Source organism: Lissotriton vulgaris, chromosome 1_1 (assembly GCF_964263255.1).
Source record: "Lissotriton vulgaris chromosome 1_1, aLisVul1.2, whole genome shotgun sequence".
NCBI classification, from domain to species: domain Eukaryota; kingdom Metazoa; phylum Chordata; class Amphibia; order Caudata; family Salamandridae; genus Lissotriton; species Lissotriton vulgaris.
In genome coordinates, this window is record NC_141685.1 from 1,491,454,056 (window position 1) to 1,491,481,150 (window position 27,095).

General features: G+C 46.8%; 1 protein-coding gene across 1 annotated transcript in view; it reads left to right on the forward strand.

Moving 5' to 3' along the window:
* MAPK12 (mitogen-activated protein kinase 12) overlaps positions 1-27,095 on the forward strand; it is a 431,974-nt gene that overhangs the window by 257,441 nt on the left and 147,438 nt on the right. Inside the window, exon 6 of the mRNA XM_086967390.1 lies at positions 25,955-26,002. Coding sequence (XP_086823516.1) covers positions 25,955-26,002 — 48 coding nt within the window. The remainder of the gene's footprint in view (positions 1-25,954; positions 26,003-27,095) is intronic.

Genomic DNA, 27,095 nt, shown 5'->3' on the forward strand with positions numbered 1-27,095 from the left:
GATTGAGCTGGGCCAGGGCGTACCACAGGGTTCGTCCCTGAGTCCAACCCTATTCAACATTTATGTCTCCCCCCTAGCGGCCATTGTGGAGGGCTATGGCCTCCGCCTGGTGTCCTACGCCGATGACACGCAATTGGTCATCTCCCTTTCACGCGCGCCCGGTCTTGCGGCAGACATTTTCAGGAACTGCATGAATGATCTCGCTGCCTGGATGTCTGCCAACTGTTTAAAGTTGAACGGGAGCAAGACCGAGGTGCTCGTGGTGGGGGGTGTACCGTCGGCGTGGTCGTCGGCATGGTGGCCACCGTGTTTGGGGGAAGTTCCCGCACCCTGCCGTGAGGCTAGGAACCTGGGCGTGTGGCTCGATAGGGACCTCACCTTTGGCCCACATGTCGGTCGGGTGGTGGGGGTATGTTTCAGTGTTCTGAGAACCCTCAGGAAAGTCTTAGACCTGCTTCCTATCTCAGCGCGTCAGACGCTGGTGCATGCCCTGGTCACCTCCCGACTTGATTATGGGAATCTTCTTTATCTGGGGGCCATCGGCAAGGTCATTCGTCGTCTGCAGGTTCTCCAAAACGCGGCAGCACGGCTGGTCCTCAGACTCCCTAGGAGGGCATCTGCCAAGCCAGCCCTGCGAGCGCTCCATTGGCTCCCTATTGAGAGGAGAGTGCAGTTTAAGGCCCTTGCCACCTGCCACCGTATTCTGAATGGCAAGGCACCTCTCCCGCTGCAAAGTCTCATAGCTTACTATGAGCCCACACGCAGCCTTCGGTCCTCGCAGACCGGGCTGCTAAAAGTACCCAGAATTTCCAAAGCTCGCATGGGAGGCAGATCCTTCAGATACCTTGCCCCCAAATGTTGGAACAATCTGCCGCTGGAACTTCGGCTTGAATCTTCCGAAATCCTGTTTAGGAAAAAACTTAAAACTTATTTGTTTCAGTAGGTAGCTTGGTTGGGAGTAGGGGGGACAGTTACTCCGCTTGCCATAGCGCGGGGACACGCCAGTGGCGTAACCAGGCGCTTAATAAATCTCCAATAATAATAATAAAAGGGTTTGCGGAGGCGTCCAGCCACAAACTTCGCCACCTTGTCCCCAGGGACCCAAGCTACAGACCGCAGATGGATTATTTCATCCGAGTCCAACATGCCCGAACTGTCCAGTGGCAACTCGGTGGCGGAGCCGTACAGACGCCAAGAACCCACCGACCTCTCGTCGTCCTCAGTGTCTGCTGGTGACACCACCCCAGGGGATGAGGGCGCCGTTTCCTGAGACACTGAGGAATCAGGGTGCGGCGGTGGCACGGGGTGGAAGTGGTCGCCTTAGCCAAAAAATGCGTAGCGCAAACGCTCAAAGGCGACTCTGTCCACACCCTGCATTCCCGCGGAGTCCCCCTCCCTGCAGGGCTTCTTAGGGGCAGGGGGGTCCTCCCCTATAGGAGTTGAGGCATTTACTGTTGCTCCTAAATGGGCTAGCGCCAACTTTGCGCACTCCTCTACAATACGGGTGGACAGTCGCTCCTCCATGGGGCCTACTATCTCTGTGACACAACGGTAGATCGAGCTGTCTACCGCATTGTTGAACTCCTCATCATTGAGGTACTGATGAGATTCCTCCTCCTCCTCGTAGTAGCGCTCCTGCTCCATGCCTACCAATGTAAACCGCAGTCTCAGGCAATAGCCAAATGTGTATGGGGCTGAGGGAAGGCTGTGTATAACAGCTCTGGTTGTGGGCAGGCCACAGGCCAGCTAACTTTCCGGGCCGGTTGAAAGCCGAAGATCAATGCAGCACCGGCCTCCCAGCGCGCAAACACTCTCCACGAGAACGGGTCTCAACCGCCTCCCAGCGCGCTGCCACAGACACTCTGAAAAACCGCTAAACCGCCCGCAGGCCTAACGCGGTCAAAATCGCCTAATAGTGCAGAAAGAATCTCCCGCAGGTTTACTGCGGTTAGAACCGCTGTACGGACCCTGCGCAGGGCGTAAGGCAATGAGGGGGGCGAGTACAGACACAGTACTCCTGGGCGTTCAGGTGAGGCGGCAGGGTAAGGCGTCTTGCTTCTTAGCGCGGCCCCTCTCTGTGAGGAGAAACTGCACTGAGGAGCAAAGAGATTCCGCAGCTCCCCCTGGCGGTCAGACACACACCGCAATGACCGGGCGTTAGCGCAAGGAACGAAGAACGTTCTCGCTATCTAACAAGCTTTGTGAAGGCAAAAAAACACAATGTCACTGTACATCAAGCATCACAAAGCTCCCCATAGCGCAAAACAGCGATGTAAACAACAAACATATCCATGACTTGATAGTGAAGAAAGGATAAAACAACTTAACTGGCTGCGAAGCAGCGAAGAAAGAGGAAGATGGCACAGGAGGGAAGTCCTATCTAGCGGTCATGGACACTGTCAAAGGACTAATGTTGGACACTACCCTAATAGATTGATGGGATTTTTAGTCATATTACTTGAAAACTGCATTTTGTTCCCTGGTTTAATGCTTTTACCCCTTGTTCTGGGACATATAAGCCTTTGTTGAGCTTTTCTAGGTTGATGTGAGTTTTGTACTAAATAAAGAGCGAAGAAGAAAAAGCATAATCCGAAGCCTCCGGTCCTGACATAGAATCCAAGGGTGGATTTTCGAAGTGAAGAACCTGCAAGCAGAGGTGACAGTCTATGCCACTCAACAGTGACCAGGAGGCACGGAGGCACAATGCCCACCGATGTTGGGAGATTTTGAAGAGCCGATGGGGACCATGTCACTGCCGCTGCGAGGGCTAGGCAACACTGAGCAAGACCAGGAACCGTGCACCAGTTGTTCTACGTTGGATGTTGGTGACTAGGTGGTTGGTGTCCGGCGGGACCTCCAAAAAGCCTTGGTATCCACAACTGGCGTGAAAGACGAAGGAGCAATGTTGGGACCAGTAAGGTACAAGGGACTCCCGCCAGCACGAGAGTACGAGCAAGGCACCGAGCAAGCAGGAGAGCCCACTGAAGCAGTAAAGACCCTCATGGGGACCCACAGATAAAGGCACAGGAGTCGCAAGAGGACCTCTAGCAGCTCACCAAAGATGAAGGCCCACAGTGCAGAGGATGCGGTGAGGATGCTGATCTTGGAAGGAAGAGATTCTGAAGGCTGTAGCTTCTTGTAGCCTGAAGATCACTTGGGTGCAGAGCCAACAAGCCTTGGCAACGGCAAGTCGACGCAGTGCACATGGGTTCAGTCCACGCAGTTCTGATGAGGGATAATGGCCTCAAAATTGCAGAGAGAAGGGTCAGGCCTTGAGGGAGTTTCAGAACTGCCACCTGTGTTGCTGGGCCTCGGGAAGTCCGTAGGACGACAAGAGCAGCTGAAAGGTCAGCCTCATTGTGGTGTCTGCGGATGCAGGGGAGTGACTCCTTCACTCCAAGGGAGATTTCTTTGGGTGCCCTTGATGCCCACAGGTCTGTTGAAGAACCTGGCAGAAGCACAGACACAGATGGCGAAGAAGACTTTAACAGCGAGACCAGGAGAAGCAGGATTCTTCCTTGGTGCGTCTCTATTCCAATCAAAGTCCAAGTGTCCAGATGGTTGAAGAGAGACATAGTTTCAGGGTTGAGTCTCGTCCCACGATGAATCTGAGGACCCACCCACAGGTAATCCCTCAAGTATCCTAAGGAAAGGGTTGGAACAACTCTGGGTGGGGAGGGGTAGGAGGATGGGTTCTTTGTGGTTGTCCAGGTTTTTGCTCTTCCTCGAATATGGCGAGGAGGTAGGGTGCAAATTTGCAGACCTTTGTAAAACTATGCCGGTAACACATTGGGGCCGGCGGTTTTGCAAGATTGCAATGGCATCTCTGGTTTTCTCAGTCAGGAAGATTTGCATTGAACAGGAACTTGTCTGCGTGGGATACTCGAGGGATTTGGATATCGTGCAGGAAGTCCAGTACCTCCTCTTTCCTCTGTGACTTGTCTGCGATCAGTAGAGGATTTTTATAGAAGTCTGCAAACCTTGCGGAGATTTCTGTGTTGCCCATTACCAATTTCCCATTTGGCCCTCTAAAGAGGCGGTACACAATAAGGATTGTTACTTACCCTGTAAGCATCTGTTCTTGGCATGTATAGCTGTAGATTCACATGCTTGCTTACTCCTGCCATCTAATGTTGGGTCTGGATGTTTGCAAGTTGTGTTTCTTCAAAGAACTCTTTTCCAGTAAGGTGACTCCTGTTTTCAGTGATAGTGTGCATGGGCATCGACTCCATTGTTAGATTGTTTTACCGCAAGAGGGTCAGAATGGAGTAAATAAGTGTAGTATAGATATGTCGATGCATATATAATATGAATAATAAATGCAACAACCATAGTTGTCCAGGGAGGAGGGAGGACGCATGTGAAACTGCAGCTCAGCATGCCAAGAACAGATGCTTACAGGGTAAATAACATAATCCGTTTGAGGCATGTGTGCTTTAGATACACAGACTTTGCATAGACTGTATAGAAGTACCCTCCCAAAGCAGTGGCTAACCAGTGGGCATTGCAGTTGTTTGAAAAAGTGTGCTTAAGACTGCCTGACCTACATTACCTTGTTGGTGTGCCAATACTTCCACACAATAGTGTTTAGTAAATGTGTGTGGCTTAGACCATGTAGCTGCTTTACAAATACCAGTTACAAGAATGTTACCTATTATGAGTGGAATGTGCTCTAGGAGGTATAGACAAAGTTCTTTTGGCTTTGATATAAGATGTTTGAATACATTTAACAATCCTTCTAGAAATACCGGTTTTAGTGATAGGTTTCCCTTTATGAGGGAGAGCAAAAGCAACAAAAAGTTATTTTGTTTTGCGAAAGTCTTTTGTTTTATCAATATATTACAATAATGTTCTTTTGACATCTAATGAATGTAGAGCTCATTCTGCTACAGAATAAGGTTAAGGGAAGAAAACAGGTTATTTAACCGATTGGTTAATATGAAAATCAGAGACTACTTTTGGAAGGAACTTTGGGTTAGTGTGAAGAATCAATCTGTCTTGGAGTTGGAAAAATGGTTCTTCTAAGGTTGATGCCTCAAGCTCACTGACACATCTTATTGAAGTGATAGCAATCAAAAAAGCATCCTTCCAAAAAAGCAATTGCAGTGGACAATTATGAAATGGTTCATTGGATGGACCCATAAGTCTTGTTAGAACAATAGTAAGGTTCCATGTAGGTGGAACATTTGGCGGTATCACTCTTTTAACCCCTTCGATGCTCATGACGAGCTCAGCTCGTCATGAGGTACACCTCTCAGGTGCTCATGACGAGATGAGCTCGTCATGACCACACCCGTTTTTATTGCTGTCCAGCACAACAGAGGAATCAGTGCAGCATCCATGTGGTTAAGTCCTTCCATAAAGGCTTTAATCACTGGCACTTTGAACAGAAATACATGTTGTTTCTTTCGAAGATATGCAGCTACAGCTGCATGGTGTAGGCGTATGGATGTATATGCAAGGCCTGCACGTTGTAGATGTAATAAATAACAAATGATTTGTTGTATGGAAGCATCTAGTGGTTTAATTGTTGGTTATAACAATAAATAACAAACCTTTTCAACTTTGCTGCATAGCATGCTCTAGTGGTAGGTTTTCTTGCTTCTTTAAGAATTGTCTTGCAATCTGATGGTAGATTTAGGTATCCAAACTTTGACTTCAGGAGCCTAATCGCTAGGTTGAGCTCCTTGGGGTTTGGATATCTGATTTCTCCATGGTTCTGAGTGCAAAGGTTTCAGGTAAGGTGAAGCTTTTGGTATGTAAGTACTAAAAGCTATAGTAGTGTGGTGAACCAGGGTTGACAAGCCAATGTGGGAGCTAACAAAATAAGGCAAGAGATGTTTGCTTGAGCTTCCGAACAAGAAATGGAAGAAGGAGAGGCACAAAAGTGTAAGCAAATATTTCTGACCAGTTCATCAATAGGGCATTTCTTTTGGGATAAAGGGTGTGGGAACCTGGAGGCAAAGTTCAGGCAATTTGAGCTTGAGATGTTGCAAAGAGATCTATTTCTGGAAATCTCCATTTTTGGAAGTATCGGAGGAGGACTTGCGGGTGGAGTTCCCACTTGTGGAATTGCCGCATTGTGCTGAGGAGGTCGGCAAGTTCGTTGCCCATCCCTGGAAGGTGTTATGCTAGCAGTTGTATTTTGTGATTTATTGCCCAACGCCAAATGGACTGAGAAAGTTGTGATAACTGTAGAGAGTGTATGTCCCCCCCCCCCCCCCCCCCCTGTTTTTGCACATAGTACATAGCTGTCGTATTGTCTGTCCGGACTAAGACCACCTTCCTTGCCAGGTGAGGTAGAAATGCTTTTAGCACTAGTTATACAGCTAGAAGCTCTAGGTAGTGGATGTGGAGATTCTAGTGTTTGGTGTCCCGTAGACTCTTAACTGGTAGATGTTGTAGATGGGCACCCTGCTCTAAGGGATGCGTCCGCTGTGAGCGCGATATGTGGAACTGGGTCGATAAAGGGCGGCCCTTTAGATAAGGTTTGTATGTTCCACTACTGCAGAGAGCGTTGGGTGTGGCTGTATACCAACACTAGATCTTATTTCACCCTGTGATTGATTCCAATGACGTGCTAAGCATTCTTGTAGAGGCCGCTTGTTTAATCTTATATGAGGCACTATGGCAATGCACGTTGCCATCATCCCTAAAAGTTGCATGAAAGTTCTTACTGTTAGAAACTGATTGTTTTGACATTGTAGCAACAGTGTCCGAAAATTATGAATTCTGACTGCATTTGGATAAGCAAAACCTGTTTGAGTGTTTAGTATAGATCCTAGAGAGAGTTGCAGCTATGCAGGTTAGAGATGGGATTGCTGTGCATTGACTGCGAATCCCAATTGATGAAGAAGATTTATTGCAATTGGAGTGTGTTATAAACACTTGAGATGTGTCTTGGTTTTGATGAGCCAATAGTCTAGATATGAGAAGACATGAATTTGTTGTTTTAGCTGAGCTGCTACTACTGCTAGATATTTGGTGAATTCTCTGGGTGCAGTAGTTACTCTAAAATGAGAGTACTTAAAATTGATAGTGTTTTTCTGCTATCACAAATCTGAGGTATTTGCGATGTGCTGGGTGAATAGGGATGTGAAAGTATGCGTCCTTTAAGTCTAGTGTTGACAAAAAGTTACAATGCTGTAAGAGGGGAAGCACCTGTTGAAGTGGGATCATATGGAAGTGTTCTGACAGTATGTATACGTTTAGAGGTCTGCGATCTAATATCGGTCGTTGAGAACCGTCCTTTTTTTGAGATTAGGAAGTAAAGTGAATAAACCCCTGATCCTTGGTATCGTATTGGAACTGGTTTGAGAGCTCCTTTTGTTAGAAGTGTTTTAATTCTTGATTGAGCAGTTGTTGGTGCTGTAGAGCAAGTTTGTGAATGTGAGGTGGAATATTGGTAGGATCGCTGGTGAGCTCCAGGCAATAACCATGTTGGATTATGTCCACACCTATTTGTCTGATGTTATTGTTTGCCAAATGGGAAGAAATAAATGCAGTCTTTCCCCGACAGGTGTATGATTATGGGGTGAATTGTTATCAAGTCACTGGTTGTTGGTAGATGAAGAGGTATGTGTTGGGGTACCTCTGCCTTTAAAGTTGTTCCCTCTGTAACCACCTTTATAAAAACCCTTCGCCACCCCCGTGCAGACACAGCCATATAAATGTCCAGTATTTGTAAAGTGCAAACAATTACTCGAAGGTGTCAAGGTGCTGGGGGCCGTTGGGAAGATTAAGCAAGCTATTGTCGAGAGTCACATGGTGCTGGGCTGATCTGCTGCTGGCACCGGTGATCGAACCGTGAGCCCCTGGGTTCCGGGGTCAGTTGCTCTGGCCGCTGCGCCACACCTCTTCTCTGCACAGCTATGCAAATTAGTCTTGACCCTGTTCCTCATGGGAACTGTCCAGCCCGAACTGCCAAGCCAGGTCTTCCCTGGATCAGCAACCAGCATCCCGGGACCGGGTTCGGGGTAACACCCCTCATCAACCCGGCGAGCTTGAGTCCAGTAGCAAAGTGAGCAAGAGTCCTACGGCTGGGCATACCTGCCAGCTTTGGGCGAACCAAGCAAATGAAGATGGATTCAACCCAGATTTGTCTGAAAAGTTTCCGCGCCATCTATTATCTCCTTGTGTTGGCTTTGTTCACTCTGAGTAGCCCTCCCCCCCCCACTAATAAAGCCGTGCACGGTTCAGTCTCCGCACAGAAAGAAATCTGGGCTGTCTGTGTTTGGCCTACAAGTTTGATTAAAGTAATGTGGGTGTAATTAACAATTCCCTGCAAAATAATAAATCTACCCTCCGAAACTGTTATGGTTTATATATTTTGCAATTGCACACATTTCTTAATTATTGATACTTCTCTTGAGTATGTAGAGTAGGAGGAGAAGTACCTGTGAGTGCCCCATGTGTAAGCCAGATTACTCATGCGGTCCGGTGGAAAGGTGTTTCCAGTAGTAGTAGAATGCCTCGCCTATATGCATGTCTATCCATATAGACGAGGATCTGTCTACATTTGTGGGGATTATTGAGCCCCCGTACGTTCCACATTGCTATCCTTACTGGACGAGGGCTGTTATGCCGGTTAACAATAAGTTTTAAGCAACAACTGTAACTCTAATCTTGTGACCCGTCGAGTGCCCAGTGAAGCAATTAATATGTACCTCTGCTTACTTTGAACAACCCCCACTCCCCTCCCCCTGCCACATTAGGACCCAATTTCCCAGTACAAATCCAAACATGTTATCTCTTCCAACAAAGGCTCTATAATGAAGAAAGGTAAGATACAACAAAAAAACGATTCCTACTGAGTTACCAAAGCAGTGGGTGGTCAGATCGGCTGATAGTATAACCTTGTACCAATTAATCAGAATGAGCATGCAGGTAATAAAACATCACAGCAACATCATGTACATTATGGGGCATGCATCCTCCTTGTGAGTACACCTCAATACCATATTGATCATTTCTAGTTCAAGCAGATCATTGAATTGTCATACGCGGCAGTTAGTTTAGTTTCTCCAGTGTGGTCGGGATTTGGTATTCCATAGTGTGATAGTATCATTCAATCTCATCGAGGGACGATCTGGGGATAGCTTTGTCTCGTGTTAACGCAGTGTCACAAGTTGTCACATGTTTCTGGAGAAAGGCGAGAGCGCCCCTGGGGTCTGAATACACTTGCGTCTTGCTCCTCAATGAGAATCAAAGTCGTGCAATGTATAGCATGGCATAAAGTATGTCATGTTCCTGAAGTTTTTTTCTTCCCCAGGCTAGATTTCCTCCGGGCTTCCTGTACTGATTATGAGAAATTAGAGAAGAACGAGAGCAAATTCCTTCACAATGGGTTTCCTTTGCCTCCCTAGCCAGTCTCAAGAACTGATCTCGGTCTCTATAGTTAAACAAGCATTGGCATAGCCAATAGGTCTCGCCTTTGGGACCTTATAAGTGTTTAGCCATGCAGCACATGTAAACCCCACTGGGCAAATTTCTGAAATGGAACTAGTGCTTATGTTTCAAAATCTGTTTTATTGAATTTTTTTCATAGGTAGGACAATAAGCGCAAAACGTGGACCACAAACGCCAGAAATACATTTTGCCTCGGTATACAGATAGCTATTGGCGAATACAGCTTTCCCATTAGGTCCATGGCTTAGCTTTGACACATGGCACAGTTTCGTCGTGGTCCGTTATCACATTCTTGTGGCGTGAACATTTCGCCCTCCCGTGAGAAGAACCTAAAAAGGAAACTTCAGTGATCCTAAGAAAAAATGTGTAACAAAACCTAAACTGAGATGTCGTGGCGCTATCTTGACACACAAAAAAATAGACAGAGGTAAGAGGGCGAGTGCGGAGGGTGGAGCCACCAGATCCCCACCCGTGTGAGAGGGATGTACCATGTTACAACGCATACCATTACAACTACCTACTGTTACAACGCGACCATTACAACGCATACCATTACAACGCATAGCGCTTAGAGGTGCTGGATAGTGGTAAGTATAATTTACTATTCCAACTCCAGTCCCCGTGGACACTAGGGAAGGTGTTGGATAGTAAATTATACTTATTCCCTATCCTAGAGCGCCCCCCAGCGCAATGCGTTGTAATGGTATGCGTTGTAAAAGTTGCGTTGTAATAGTAGGTAGTTGTAAAAGTTGCGTTGTAACAGGTGTATACCGTGTGAGAGCCGCGTCAACTGGAGGACTGGCCCAAATGGAGTTATTAGATGAGGAACATGTTAAGGGCCCTGAGTCGCGGGCTACAGGCCATCAAGGGAAGCCCTTCAGATAGATAGGAAACCAGGGGGGACCAAATGTAATCAAAACCTTTCCTGGTGTCTTCAATCATATCAGTCATGCATTCCAAAGCTAATGCCCTCCAGAGCCTCGCATGCCATTGTGTTAGAGAAGGGGCCTCGGGCTTCTTCCACGCTGCAGCGATTACCATTTTAGCGTCTCCCAAACAAAGCCACATCACTGATTTATCCCCCTGGATCTGCCACTTCAACTGTGGATCACGGACCCCAAGTAGAACTTGTTCCAAGGAACTGGGGATGGGATAGCCTAAGATAGGTTTTCCTGTGAGCTTTTTCAATAATTTGGACGATATGCTGCAAGTTATCATGGATGTGACGACCCTTGATAAAGCCGTATTGATCCGGATCTATGAGACCTGAGAGAATTGTTTCGAGACGAGTGGCCAAGATTTTAGAGTAAATTTTAGTATCGAGGTTTAGAAGGGCAATTGGGCGATAGGACGAGCATGCCGCGGGACCCTTCCCCGGTTTGGGGATTACAGTGACAATGGCTTCCCCCATAGAAGGAGTGACCTGTTGCGTGGCAGCAATATTATTGAATAAGATGGGTAAGAAAGGAACGAGCTCCTGGGCAAAGGTACAATAGAAATGGGTGGAGAAGCCATCCGGCCGTGGCGCTTTCTGGAGTTTGAGAGAGTCGATTGCCTTCTGTACTTCCTCAGCTGTTATAGGCTTCGCCAGTTCTTCGTTGGGGCCTGCCCCCACCGGAGGAAGGTCTATAGAGTCCAAGTACCCCGATGGATCAGACGACCCTGGGAGCTCTGAAGTGTAAAGAGTTCTGTAGAAATTTTCAAAAGCCCCCTCTTTCCCCTCTTCTGACCTATGAGAGACACCGGTCTTGTTGATTATGAGTTTAACATACTCTTTCTCCTGTTTGGCCCTTAATTGGCGACCCAGCAGGGACCCCACGTTGTTCCCACTCTCATAGCCCCGCGATTGTAGGCGTACAATGGATTTTCTCTGCTCTATTGGTATAAATGGCCTGTAACTTTCCCTTTAAGGCTTTGACCATCCCTAGTGCCGGTGCCGAAGGGTTGGACTTATGGCTCTGTTCTGCCTCAATGAGATCTCGCACACTGCTGAGCATGTAAAGTAGTGGCCAGCTCAATGCACCTCAGCCTTGAGGGTGTCCCAGGTAGTTGCATAGGGCGTTCAGTTCAAGAAAGTCTCTAACAGCTAGTCTGAGTCTGAGATCATCGCGGAGGAGTCTATCCCTGCATTGGAAATTAGGGAAATACCACCGGGCATGTTTCAGGCTTGAATTGGGCCAAATGATCATCACCTCCAGTGGCGCATGGTCCGATAGGCAGATTAGATGGAATTGGGCTTGCAGTATAGAAGGGAGCAAGGATTGGCTCATAAAAACATTGTCAATACGGGAATACGTCCTGTGCGAGTGAGCGAACGAATAATCTTGCGTCGTGGGATTGGTATCCCTCCTTACATCTATCAACCCCATGAGTTGGAGCTGTGACCGCAGTGCCTCTCAGAACGCCCCTCCCGAAGCCCTGTGTGTGTCATGTCCATGTCGAGATCCCAAATTAAGTTGAAGTCCCCCATGAGAATTATGTCCCCCTGTGCGAAGGTCTCTAGAGCCATTAGGAAAGAAAGGACGAAATCCTGTTGGCCCACATTGAGAACATAGAGCACTGCTAGTGTAGATTGATGGCCTCGAAGGTCTCCTTTGACCATTAAAAACCTCCCATTTTTTTCTGTCTTGGTATCGGAAGCCTGAAAGGGGACCCCTGAATGAAACAATGCCACCCCATTATGTTTTGAGGCATGTGAGGAGCGGAACACAAGGGGGTAAGCCCTGTGACGGAGCCTGTGCTCGTCAGACCTCTTGAGGTGCGTCTCCTGGAAGGCCGCTACGTGGTCATTGTGATCCGTCATATATTTCCAGAGGCGCTGGCGCTTGTTGGGAGAAATTAGACCCCGGGCGTTCCAGAAAACCAACCTAACCGCCATGGACATTGAAAAAAGGATGTACTCCTAGCTGCAGGGGACCCCGCCGCTGAGACTCAGTTGTGGCCTCCCTCCCCTGCCCCACCCCCAGCCAAAAAAAAGAGAGATAAAAGCACCATGACATCTAACCAAAAAAATACAAAATCGCAACAATTACGAGTGTGGGGCTCCCCCTCCTAGAGGGGAATCCCAAGACTAATAAACACTCGAGGAGCATCACCATTTCCTATCCTCCATCCCTTGTCATAGCAAAACAAGCATTTACAATGCAACGGTTTCGCCTTCGGAAAAGTTTGAGCCATTGGCATCCTAAATGGCAAACTTTTTATTTATGTGTTGGTTTTGAAAACAGATAAATAAATGGCATTCTCATTTACAATGCCAATACACACACCCACACAAGAGCCCCCCCCACACACACACACACAAGAGCCCCCCACACACACCACACAAGAGCCCCACACACACAAGAGCCCCCCCCACACACCACACAAGAGCCCCCCACACACACCACACAAGAGCCCCCCACACACACCACACAAGAGCCCCCCACACACACCACACAAGAGCCCCCCACACACACACGCAAGAGCCCCCCACACACACGCAAGAGCCCCCCACACACACGCAAGAGCCCCCCACACACACACGCAAGAGCCCCTCACACACATACGCAAGAGCCCCCACACACACGCAAGAGCCCCCCCCACACACACGCGCAAAGAGCCCCACACACGCGCAAAGAGCCCCAAACACACGCAAAGAGCCCCACACACACGCAAAGAGCCCCACACACACGCAAAGAGCCCCACACACACGCAAAGAGCCACACACACACGCAAAGAGCCCCACACACATGCAAAGAGCCCCACAATTAAGAGTGGAACTACGGATAGATAGATTTTTTTTTTTTTTAAACGAGATAGAAAATTACTTTCATATGTAAACCTAAGGAGGCATGCAAGACTACTCCCCGGTGACCTACGGTTATACTAACGCCCTGTATATAGAGTCTAAGAAAGGCTAACAAATCAAAGAAGCTGTCTGAAGGAGAACATTTTTTAAAGAAGCAATAAAGCTAAGGATAGAAACATGGTAAATGTTGACTCCATGGCAGGCATGTGGTATTGAAAATAGGTAGGGCAAAGTGTAAAATAATTTGACATGGCAAACATTATCTGCCCTAAATTTATCATACGTAATAAAAAGTAAATCATTAAATACCTGAAGGAAAAACTACACCAGTGTAAAAAAAAATATTTAGATAACAGAAAGCAAGGTTCCAAGTAAACCATCACTAAATGGGTGAACCTATGTGGCACAAATCAAATAAAATTGTTTCAGGAGCACCATTACATATCTCCTTGGCATCCCTTTTATGTACAACTCCCTTAAACATGTATCTACTCCATACATTTAATCACCTTATTATCTACTTAGACTCCTTTGAAACCTCAACCCTCCTGTCTGTTTATCGAAAGCAAAGGTTAAATGGAGGGCAAGGGAATCTACTTTCACTTGCTAGATAGACCTACATCTAATTTGACAAATAGCAGTAGCAAAACGTGGACATTATATTTTGTAGACTCTGGGGGGAGTTAATATCATTGAGGTCATACCAGAGAAAGATCTCCATGTTCAGCACAATTATTTTGGCATTATGGTACCCTCCCTCAAAGGTACTCATCTGCTCCTTGTGCCAGCTCTGATTCTCTTGATCTAACCACGAATGTTTGACAACCCAACTACCTTCACAAAGTAATCACAGCACCAGATAGGTCCTTCTCCTCAACTACTACCTAAGCATCCCTGACATACTTACTGTTATTTTCTTCAGCTTCGTTCTCTGTTCTCATCGGAGATGTTTTAAGGCTGCCTTTTTCTTTAGTCCCTTTAGCGGACTTTTACATAAGTCCATTGACTACCAAAGGATTCTCCACAGGACGGCCTTACTTATATATCCCTCTGTTCTTGCAACCGCTGTAAAATCTTTTCCACTCTTCAAGACCACCGAATCTGTTTCCAGGCTCCTCTACCAACTTCATCATATTCGACGAAAATGTCTCATCGTCAGAGCGCCTCCAAAACTATTCACCTCCTTCTCTTGTGGCACCAATGCTTTATGTCTAGCTCAAGCCCAGCCCACTGCCCTCTGCTCCCCCGTCTCCTCATTTACAATGACCTCTCTTAACCTCCCAAAATGTACATTTCAGTTCACTTCACCTAATCGCCCACCCCTTCCCTCGCACTGTACACCATCAGCTGGCCACTTTTTCTCCATGCTACATTTACACCTTCCCCTGGTGAACTGACGGCCCCACTCCCGCCCCCATCGCCCCACCCTTTTAGAGGTTATCCTAAGCTCTTGGTTATCCTGGACCCTTTCTCCCCTCCATCTATCGCCCCATAGCACCATCACACCCTCCGCCCCATGTGACCTCTCACCTCCTCTTCGCTCTCGCTCCTGAAGCACAGACAGGCCGCGCGTTTCTTGTAGCCGTCCCCATCGTAGGTGCGCGTCTGGTTGGACTTCAGCTTCATCATTCTCTAGCGGCGGGGCACAGGCTGGTGTGAACGTGGAGTCCAAGGGAACACGGGCAGGGCGTTCTAGGGGCGCGGGTTTAAAGAGAAAGGGCCGACAGCAAAGGCAGGAAGGCGGACTGGGGACGAGTAGGCCGTTATAAACAGGACAGGGAGGATGGGTATGGAGCTCCAGGGGCTGAATGGGGCGGTTACAGAAGCAGGCACAAGGTCGGGAAAGGTGACAACCAAAACAAAAATAAAAATGGGACAGACGCCGGCACTAGATTGGGGTGTGGGGGTCGTAAACCACGTAGAAGGGCAGGGCTGCGATGATTAACGGACGAGGGCAGATTCAGGCCTGGCGCAATGAATGCCGTAATAAGGGTGACAGGTCAGAGGGAGCACGAAGTAGTAACAGGTTAAGGGGGTTTACTGTAGGCAGGGACGGTCCAGTGGGTGGCGACAGGCCGAGGGAGGGGGTAGGAGCAGCCGGGGGAGCACTGGGACCGGACAGGTGGTAGTACCTCACTGGAGCCCCACGGGGAGGCCTGAAGGCCCCGGGGGCGCTAGGTCATTCTCGGCCCTCCTTGCTGCTCTCTCTCCGGCTTTACCGCTCTTAACGCTGCCTAAGCCGCCGCCTGGTCTCCTCCGCCCGTTCCTCCTCGCTCAAACCCGCCATCTTGGGTCGCGCTACGTAAAACACGCATATGCGGCGAGCCCGCCTCACCAGATACTCCTGGGACTCCTTGTTTACTGATCACGCTCAGCCTCGCAGCCCCGGTGGATTTAGGCGCACCGCGCCTCACAGAGCACACTCGCTCCTTGCCCCGGCCGGTCCCAGCAGCCCTCCGCCCGCTCTCGTTTCCTCGGGGAGCGGCGGAGGACTAGCGCTGCGTTCCAAGCAGGGACAGGCAGGCCAGGGGCAGGGGGCACTCACGGCGCTCCCTCGGCGAGGTCGGGTCGGTCTTCCCCGGCTTCGTCACTCCCATGCAGCTTCCTACCAAGCAGGGCGCCGAGGACCAATCCGGTCGCGGCGTTCACGCCAAGCCTCCACACACGCCCGGGAGTCAGCCAATGACAGCGCGGCTCCCGGGACCTGCCCCTGGATGATGCTGAGCCGGCAGCCAATCAGTGCGCGGCCTCGGCGATGACGCGGCGGCGCTGGGCCAATCCCAGCGCGGCGTTACTGGAGGGGCTCGTCTTGCTGGGCCAATAGGAGCGCGGCGGCTTCGATCTTTGCTGCTGCAGCTCCTGGTCACGAACGGCCGCTTTGGAGGGTGTTTCTGGCCCCGGGCCGCGACGGTGATTTGGCGGCAATAGATTTTCGGGGCCCCAGGTCGCGGTTAGACCGTTTCTAACCAGCAGATCAACAGGGGGGATCCTGGGCGCAGGGAAACACCGCTGGCCTCGTTTCACCCCTGAATCTGTGCCAGCAGCAAGCACGGCCCGGCCGGACCAGACACGGGGGCGTTCCCGGCGTCGCGTGACGTCGGCAAAAGCCAAAGAATCTCGGGAACGCCCCCGTGTCTGGTCCGGCTTTGACGGACGCCTCTCTGTTCCAATGGCTAGCCTCCATTTATGGAGCTAGCCAATGAAGCAGAGAGGCGTGTTCAAGTCACCCATACTAGAAACTACAGATTTCTCTGGAGGAGGAGCCTAACGGCTCCGCCCCCCAGCGAAACCTAAAAAGCACCAAGGCAGTCCTATCTCAACAATACAATCCCTCCCTCTCCCCAACCGGGCAATGGCGAACAGAAACCCTGAGAACCATATAGTGAGTAAGCTTAACACAGCCCTTCGTAAACCGCTGCAACTTGCAGAAGTGAGCGAACCCTGTATACCGCCTCCCAACCTCCCCCAGCCCCAAACATCATGAGGATTTGAGACATCCCGCAAGTAAACACCCCAATTATAAATAGCTCCTGGTCGTCCGTGTCGTGTGAAGGAGATTGGTGAGACAAGGGATGTCCGGGCACCCACGCCTCCTCCCAATGCGGAAGATACAAGTCCTGCACTCCATCCAGATCCCCAAAATCTTCCAACCTGTCCTCCTCTTGGGTGTAGGAGAGAGGCGAGGGAGAACTGCCCCGCAGGGTAGCCGCCCCGACCATCTAGGGTGCTCCCAGGCGGCAATCTCTCCGACAGTACCAGGCCGTTGGAACCCGCTGCTGACCCATATATTAGCCTGATTCTGGAGTAGTAGCAGTTTTCCGACCCATTCTGCGCCACTGGCCATCACTGCGTCATTCCTGTCGCCCCTCCCCCCTCCTGGTATGCCTCCAGATCAAGTGTGCGTGTACCCACAGAGTCCACATCTGCCTGCACCAACACCAGTTTGTCAAGCACCTCCGCGCAGAAGGTTTCGAAGGTAGCTTCCATGTCTGCTTTAATGTCGGCCCGCAGCTCTGTACGCAGCTCCTGCTTGAAATCGCGCAGGGAAGATAAGATGTCTTCTCGGGTCAACGCCATAGACGGCGCTTCCTCCGTCGTCCCCCTAGTAGCCGACGAAAAATAATTTGAAACCCTATTATTGGGGTTCTTCTTGGGTGTCATAGGGCACACTCCGCTCGTTCAGCACTCGACCGCCTCCTATTAAGTGGAATCAGCACTAGTCTGACTCGCTTGGTGCGGTAACGAGTTCTGCCGGGCAGTCCATGGCACGTAGATCCAAAGGGGAGGGGGGTAAATATTCAGCGTGCAAGGCGGCCCTCACTGCAGGAGCCGCCTGAGCCAGCCGGGTGCGAGCCCCTCACCTCTGCCATCTTGTGGAGCTTCGTTGCAGGCCCCAAGCGACTCCAAACACCTGCGCAGATCATCCCCAGAGGACCCGGGGGTCCCAGGCACACAGGCCCCCCACCACGATCTCCGGCTGCAAGATCAGCCGAAAGGCCGCGGGAATTCAGCAAGCCCGCGTTCCCGCTGTCAGACGACTGGGAATCCGCCATGTTGGGTGTAAGCTCCTCACCGCTGCTATCTCTCCGGGGTGCGAACAAGGGCGCACCAAGCCAGCCCCAGGACAGCACCACCAGCCTCCCTGCAATCAGCGCAGCAGCCCCAGCTCAGAGTGGCATTCACCAACCTGGAAGACGCCTCGATGCCGCAGAAATAGCAGGGCCTGGAAAGGAGCCGAACGGAATCACGACCGATCGGCCATGTTGGTAAGCCACGCCCCCCAAACTACTGCTTATGTAAAGTGCTTTGATACCTTGTTTTGCGCTATATAAAAATGCAAAAAAATAAAAAGGAATGAAAAGAGAAGTGCTTGCAGGTTCCTGAACTGGGTGCGCGAAAAGATGCACTCTGTAGAGTGATTATATAAAGTATGTTTGGCTGTGAGACAATCTGGCCGTGGTTGATTGAGAGGGTGAAAGTGGTTCGACCTAAAAAGCTGTGCATAAAAACAAACAACAAAAAACACAAGTCACCCAACAAAACGGACAAGAGAACATGCGGGGGGGGGTCAAAAAAGCAAGCAAACGAGTGACCAAGTCAACCAATTATAAGCAGCGGGGAACTGACGACAAAGTGCTTGAGACTAGACATCTTGGAAAGACCTAAAAAGACCCAACACTCATTGCATCTCACCGTACCATCAATACAGCTATACAAAAAATGTAAAGATCGTGAAATTTAAAAAAGTACCACCAAATATGCTGCTAGGATGACAAAATAATCAGAAGAAAACCATTGCTAAAAAAAACTAGTGTCCACCACCCACAGGGCCTGGAAACATCGAATAGAACATTATGCTGATTACTTTCAGTAAAGAGGCCAAACTTCAATAAACTAAAAAAAACTGAAAAAAGAACCTCCTTTTACATATCTATTTCCCATGTATTTACGGCCTTTTGTCGGTGCTCATTTCACGTCTTCTGCCGTCTCGAACTCAACAACAGCCTCTCCAGTAGGACATCCCTCTTTGGAAATGGTGAAATGAATTCAATTGAGACCATCAGTTGTGCTGCATTCTGTTAACATACAAAAATTAAATATCTTAAACCCGATTTCAATAAAACGCAGATTCTAATATCCACACATCTAGCAAATGTTTATAGGCCCAACAAATCTAGAATTGTTTTGCCATTAAATTACTCCCATACCACCCTGATGTAAGCTAGTCATATATATGCGATATGCATACCGACCTATTGCCACCCCAAAAATAAAAACTTGTGTCTCGATCAAATGTCTCATGCAATACACCCACTTTACTTGCATTCAATGGCCGGAATGTCACGCATTAAGCAGTTTCCAATTACATAAACCGTGGGCATCAGTTAAAACCATCTAACACTCAAAATGCTGGATCCCATCCCAATTTAAGAATTAAAAAGGATTGTTAGCGTTAATAATTGCAAGTGGAATCTCAATGAAAATGACTTGAAATAAAAATAATTGCAAGTGTAAAAGCTAATTGAGATAAACTTTGAACGAGTGTACATTTCTACCACATTAAATGTCATTCATGCCATAATAATCTTGTTTCCATGGGTCTGGTGAAACATACGCACCTGAAAAAAAATATCCAGCACTTCTTCCTGCTTGCAGGACCATGGCAATCCTCGAATTTTTACTATATGTTCATCTACCATTGTAAAACCTGTCGTCCACAACAATAACGAATTTATAGTGAAGATGATTTAGGTTAATAGTGAAACTTGGTGCTCAATATATCTTAAGTTAAGACGTTAACTAGTTCACAAATTAATTGCTTACTCGATAAGCAGATAACCCAAACCACAAAAGACATGTCGGGCATGGGCTTCAGCATCTTCAAGGCAACAATTGAGAATTCCGCATACATAAACAATGTACATGATTTAAACCACATTACCCTCATGAAAAATATCAATTACAATCAAAAGAAACTTGGTCATCCCCCCAATTCCCCCCCCCCACCCCCCCAAGTATCCATACATTACAGAGTAAGGGAGAAAACCGGGATAATTACAACTAATTAAAACTCTTCTGTTTCGTTCACCGTCAATACGGCCAATGATCCCTTATTTTATAATCGAGTTTTTAAGCGCCCAATGTATGTGCATGGAAAGTAAATATACTTCCAAGCCAACTTCCGGCGGCTAGTAATAGGGTGGAGGAACCTCCAGATTTACACGTCATAGGGGGCGGGCGGCCCTATGTTGAGACCAAACCAGTAATGCTTCATGCCGCGGGCAACATTTTCTTTCCATATTTATCAAATATAGCGAGTAAAAGCTATGCTGTGGAACACACACATGCATATGGTCTAAAGAGCCGTATACCATTGGAATAAATGCGCGCCAAGGCCACCCGCTCTTTAATCACTTTTCATCAGCCTCCCAAAACGCCATTTAAACATGACGGTGCATTGAGGGTCAACTGCATCTCATCACTAAGACTAGGAAAATCATTAAACATTGGATACATTCTGTAATAATTTGGTGTCGGGCGATAACAAATTCCCATTTGCATGAAACACTACATTGCACCATAGAATTATATTGATGCGGTGGAATTAGGGGGCATATATAAATCATGAAAAACAAGAAAAAAATGAGGCTACCTAATAACTTAATCAATAGCCTGGAATTCTGCCCCAGACACACAGGCAAGAGTACCTGGTACGCCTTTCAAAACAGAGCTGCGCATAACTGGATCTCCCCATTCTAGTGAGATGCCTAGATTGGCAAAAAAAACATGTACACGATAAATTACATATGCCAGAAAGGTTCTTGTGTTTCAAGGACCACATCCATTACAGCATTTGCACGAGGGGAGTCTTGTTCTAGAGACGAGGGATACGCCAACACTACTAACATGTGGAGTCCCGGATCCGCACCACCACTACTTCACCATATTCCGACGAGAGAGTTTTAAAAACCACTTCAGTAAGAAAATAATCTGCGTTAAAGGGTCTGGCTAAAGCAAGGACGGAGAAAACAAGCAAAAGCACAGCGTGTTGCGTGTAACCTGACTCACCAGGAATTCAGCTGCCAACCTGCATGCCGTTGCTCACTCCTGAGTGCAAAACCCTGTGGGAGTGACTCATTGGAAAGGAGGTGGGACATTCACCTACATTTGGCCATTTGCGTGCTTTCATTATTAAAAGACACACGCAAAAGCCAATCCAATGTGTGGGAGGAGTCCGGTCCACACAGAGAAGTTTAGAGTGCTCACAAGAAGCCTCCCATAGAGCAGCGAATGTGAGCTGCGCTAGGCACGACTTAAAGAGTTCACACCAAATAGTGTTAGTAGCAAGTCTCGTGTCGATGCCTGCCACTACTGCTATGTCTGCACCTCTGGGGGCACGCTCCTGCTCACATCTCGACAGTGATACCTTTCGCCTCCATGGGTCATGCGGGGCCGCATGACCTCAAGCAGGCCAGTAGCCACTCCTGGCCGTTCTCGCTCTTGGGCCAAGCAGAACCCCTCCAATGTCTCTGTAAGCAATCCCAGCAGGCCGGCAAGCACACCACAGTGCAGGTCACTGCGTCCTAGTCGGGGCCTCAGGCACGTTCGGCCTGCCCCGATTGCTCCTCCCTGCCAGGCTGGACCCCAGGGCAGAGCATTGCATGTGTTATCGTCCAGCGAGTGGCTTCCTAGCCAGGCACTTGGGTCCTATTCTGATTTTAGGAATTGTAATGAGTCATTTATCTGTGAGATCTAGTTGCTTGGGAAGTCTAGCAGGTTTGAGCGGATGCTTGTGAATGATTTAGGCTCCGGCCGTGAGAGCTCTTTCAGTGCCACCCATCTTATTGCACTGCGCGACCCCCACAGAAAGCCATTTCAAATAATATGCACATTATAGAGGAAATTGTATCCTTTATCAAAAAGGGTAGACCCGTCCAGACAACTTCACTGTTAGGGTGAGAGAATCAATACGAGGTTTCGAATTAAATGTTTCAGGCGTTCAAAATCAAATCAGGGACTTTAGACTTATTTTAATATTACAGCTTGTTTGCACAGGCCAATAAGGATTAATAATGAGTTTTTTCTTTGCGCAACTCAAGTATGTAAACATAAGAGCATTTGAGCTCTGAAATTGCTTCTGTCCTCCACAGACACCCAATTTGTGTTGGGTGAATTGGTGTACTAGAATGGAGAGTTTAGTGGCTCATGCACACTAGCTTAAGGGTACTCTACCCTAGGTTGGAAGCAATTTCTCTGAAATCAAGATTGTGATGTAGTTTAATTCGTAGTTCTAGAGACCAACCAAGCTGCTGCACATAAAGTGGCTTTAACATGAGCTAGATGTGACTTTGAGATTCCTGTAAACAAGGAATTCCAGTAATCTAATCTGGGCTAGTTTTTGGATGACTTGCTGAAATTCTTCACCAAAGAATAGAGGCATGAGACATAAAAGCCTAATTGGGAATTTGCCTCTTTTGCAATGGATTTTGAGAGTTTGGTGTCTGAGAGACCTCATGAAGCCCAAGGATTTGGCAAATTCATAGGCCGATGTGACAGTCCAGTACTCTGAGGCATTCAGCCAAGTCATCACTGATGTTGAACATTTGGAAATAGTGATCACAAATTTAGTGTTGAAGTGTTTTAATTTGAGGTGGTGATGAGTCAACCAGGACTGAGGGCCTGATTTAGATCTTGGGGGATCTGGCCCCTGTCACTTTATCGATGGTGATACTGCCCATCTACCCGGCAGACTGCAAGCTCTAGTTAGATGTTAGCAGGTACATGGACGAAAGGCCGCCAGAGTACCGCCGCCTCTGCCGGAAATTTTCACCTGCATCAACCGCATCATATGCAGAAGTCTGTCTGTGGGAGTCCAGCCAAGATTTCCGCTGGGCCAATCATAATGTGTTCCTACTTTGTGTTGGCAGAATCGAAGGAAATGAGGTAGAAACTTCTTTCTGTTTCCCACTTCCGTTTCTGTCTTGAACCCCATTGTCCAGGTCTTGTCTTTGCTGCTACTACATAACCGCCACGCTAAATAACTCTATTGTCGCTTGATTTAAGGTACAGTTCTTTTACACTTGTCTTACTATAAATAATGTGTTGACAATTTCTTTAGTCTTATGTATTTTTACATTGCTCTTACATACATATTTTTATGTGTAATGCATCAGTGTACATTTTACAATTTATCAAGGTAAAATGAGCACATCTGTATTGACAAATGTTGTGGTGGGTGTGGTGCGTGTGAGTGTGCATTCAATAGTGTGTGGTTGTTTGTGTGCTATGCAATATGTTAGAAAAGGGGCATAACACATCTTCTACATATATTTTAGAAGCAAACACAACGTATATGTGAATTGATACATAAATCCGTAGTACTCACCAGTCTCCACTCCACCAGGGACTCAATCCATCGGCAAACCACCGCTAGGACAACACCAGCACAATGGGGACGTCTAAATAGGCTCAGCGCAAACCCGCCGACCTGATGTCATTGGAGTACTGTTAGCCAGGAGAGGAGTCTGCTGCTTCGACAGCGGTGTGCCGGGAAACAGTCTGTCGATGCGGATGGCAGTTCAACCAACACAAATCTAAATACAAGGGGCAGGATACTGTCAGCTTGGCGGAGTATTTGGCTATTCCGCCACGAAGGGACAACAGGAGTCTGACCAAGATCTAAATTGGGGCCTGCATTCTTTAAAGAGTCTGATAGAAAGGCAAAATCCTCTATGATGCCCACTTACAAAAAAATTGGAGTCTCATCAGCACAAAAGTGGTAGGAGATGAGGGGATTTTTTAAAAAGTGAACCACAGGGGCCCAAGTCTAAATTGAACGGTAGGAGATATAATTGGTCCTTGAGCTACATTGTACTGTACACAGATTTTTTTCAAGTACACCTGAAAGATCCCTCAGCTGTCATATGAGATGAGAATGCAAGTGGCGTGTCTGTGCTAAGTGGGGATGTGCTACCTGTATTTAAGTTCACTCTATTGTTGTTGGCAGAAAATGGTGCAGGTTTAGTATTATTGACAAAAAACAAGGACCCCCTGTTTTGGATAAATATCCTGGGACAGGGCAAACAATATATGTGAGATAACAATCCCAGGCATACAATTAAGGAAAAGAGGCAAAAAATGGATTAAGGCAAACACACAACTAATTCAATATGAAAAAATACATTTTTAATATGATAAACACATATAGTAAAAAATCAATAAATTGATGCCAATTGATAAAATAACATTGTACTAATACATATGTTGTCACAATAAAAAGCTATATGATAAGAAAAACAGATGGTTTCCTGCCGACGCGTTTCGACATACACACTATGTCTTCATCAGGACTTTTACCATCATATTTCTTTTTTATTTAAAGCTGTAGGGTAGTTTAGGACTGATATAAAAAATTTAACATTCGAGTTTCAGACTCCCAAAGATAGCTTGTAGAAAATCGTTATTTTTAACATGATTCTGATTTCACGTGAAGCAAGAATATCTTCAAGATTAAAATCTTTTATTTGTGGGGTATTATTCTAAAATGATAGTCCGATTCCAGACTACTTTGTATGTCTTAATATTTCAGGTGGATAGCGAAGGGTCGTAGTAGTTACTTCGCCATTGTCAATTGACTTATGCACAGTATATCGATAGCTGCACAGCGTATGTTCAAAAATGCACAGTGGTAGAGTGCTGTTGCTTTATATTTCTTATTGCAAGGATTTCAGCCACACAAATGCGGTACATCGGTAAAAAGACAATGATGCGATGTCTATTCAGACACTCTTATGCGCTTCTATTTCCCAGCTCGTACATGTGGTACGTCGAAGGAGAGACAGCAGCGCGACGTATCTTCAAACACCCTTCTACGCTTCCGTTTTTTGAAAGTTTTACTTTTTCAAAAAACGGAAGCGTAGAAGGGTGTTTGAAGATACGTCGCGCTGCTGGGAAATAGAAGCACATAAGAGTGTCTGAATAGACATCGCATCATTGTCTTTTTACCGATGTACCGCATTTGTGTGGCTGAAATCCTTGCAATAAGAAATATAAAGCAACAGCACTCTACCACTGTGCATTATTGAACATACGCTGTGCAGCTATCGATACACTGTGCATAAGTCAATTGACAATGGCGAAGTAACTACTACGACCCTACGCTATCCACCTGAAATATTAAGACATACAAAGTAGTCTGGAATCGGACTATCATTTTAGAATAATACCCCACAAATAAAAGATTTTAATCTTGAAGATATTCTTGCTTCATGTGAAATCAGAATCATGTTAAAAATAACGATTTTCTACAAGCTATCTTTGGGAGTCTGAAACTCGAATGTTGAATTTTTTATATCAGTCCTAAACTACCCTACAGCTTTAAATAAAAAAGAAATATGATGGTAAAAGTCCTGATGAAGACATAGTGTGTATGTCGAAACGCGTCGGCAGGAAACCATCTGTTTTTCTTATCATATAGCTTTTTATTGTGACAACATATGTATTAGTACAATGTTATTTTATCAATTGGCATCAATTTATTGATTTTTTACTATATGTGTTTATCATATTAAAAATGTATTTTTTCATATTGAATTAGTTGTGTGTTTGCCTTAATCCATTTTTTGGCTCTTTTCCTTAATTGTATGCCTGGGATTGTTATCTCACATATATAGCATGTTTAGTATTATTCACAGGGGAAGAGCTTCCGGGTCTAGTGGTGCAGGTCTTTGATGGGGCAGGAATGTTGGATACCCCAAGTCCCCACAGGAAATTGTCTGTTTTCTCAGATGTAGGAGGTAGGATCAGCCTATGACCAGGAAGCCCATTGGGTAACCCATGCCTGATGCAATGTCTATATTTGCTACTTTGGAATCATGCCCAGAAATGTTTGGATAAGGAAAACGATTAAAATAAAGATTTTTCTATTTCTGGGGGATCCCTTTGCCAACTGTTGTACTCACAGGAAAGTTGAATTGGGATTCTATCATGATACCTCTCTCCACTCCTATATAAATTCAGTGTGAATTTGGTATGCCATTGTGCTAGCCTCAGAGACCACGCATCATCATGCTGCCAAATCTGATTGCACATTGGCCTGGGATAGTGGGAATGTCCATCTCACATGAGTAACTGATCATACATACAGGAGACCTAGGTTATTATTCAATAACAGTTTTTGTGTTCTACTGCAGAAACATATAATAAGCTTGTTCTGCTCATGTTTTGTACTCTGAATTTTTTTTTGTTTGTTTACAGGACCTTAAACCAGGGAATCTAGCAGTAAATGAAGATTGTGAACTGAAGGTACAGTATGAGAAACCGGTCCTAATGTGCAATTCCGTTTGTCTAAAAATAGCAATCAAAAATGAATTCGCATATTTATCATTAAGTTGTGTTTATTATAAACTTCGGTATTTCTAAACCACTGTCCACCTTTGATACAAGCAGCAAAACAATATAAGCGCAACTTAGTGATAAACAGTACAAAGACACCAAGTTCTGGCTATCCAGTTGCAAGTATTTATAAAACAGCTTGTGAAATTATTGAAATTTGATCTATGTATCATTGTCGTGGCAGATCCTTTCTGATTTAGAAACTACAGCCTGAGAACCGTCTGTCTGATATCGATGTGAAGCCACATCCAGATGTACCCCGAAAGTGTTATGGATATATCACTGCTCATTCAAGCCCAACACGCACAACTCCATCAACCAAAATGTCTCAACAGCATATACAGAAGAGAAATTGAATGGTGGGCGTAGAATATCCTTTCTACAGAGACACATCATAGCGTCGCAGAACTCTTGGATTCGCGGCAGTGTCGGCGAAGGGCCCATAAACTGTAGTTCTCTCTGGACAAGAGTCAGAATTGACTTTGAAGGAGATAGAGTTTAGGAATGAGACTGAGAGGAACATTTAAGCCCACGCCACTTCTCAGAGTTCAACAGTGGTGGAAACAGACGTATTATTATTATTATTATTATAATTAAATTTCTAAAGCGCTCAGCTACCCGTAGGTTTCCCGTCGCTAAAACCAAAAAGTGAGAGGGAAGAGTCAGAAGAGAACTGTTAGATGTCAAATAGCCAGGTTTTTATCTGTCCACGGAACCTGAGATAGTTAGGTTCAGTTCGTATCTGAAGAGGGAGAGAATTCCAGAGTGAGGGAGCCAGCCAAGCAAATGAGCGGCCACCCATTCTGGCTTTCTTGATTCTAGGAACCGACAGTAGGTTTTGATTAGAAGATCGAAGATTACGAGAGGGATGGTATGATTGTGCCAAGGGGTTGAGATAAGAGGGGGCTAAGCCGGAGTTTTTTCTGTGGATGATGCAGAGGGCCTTGAATTTTGTCCGATTTTCAATTCGGAGCCAGTGCAAGGAACGAAGGGCATTGGAGGT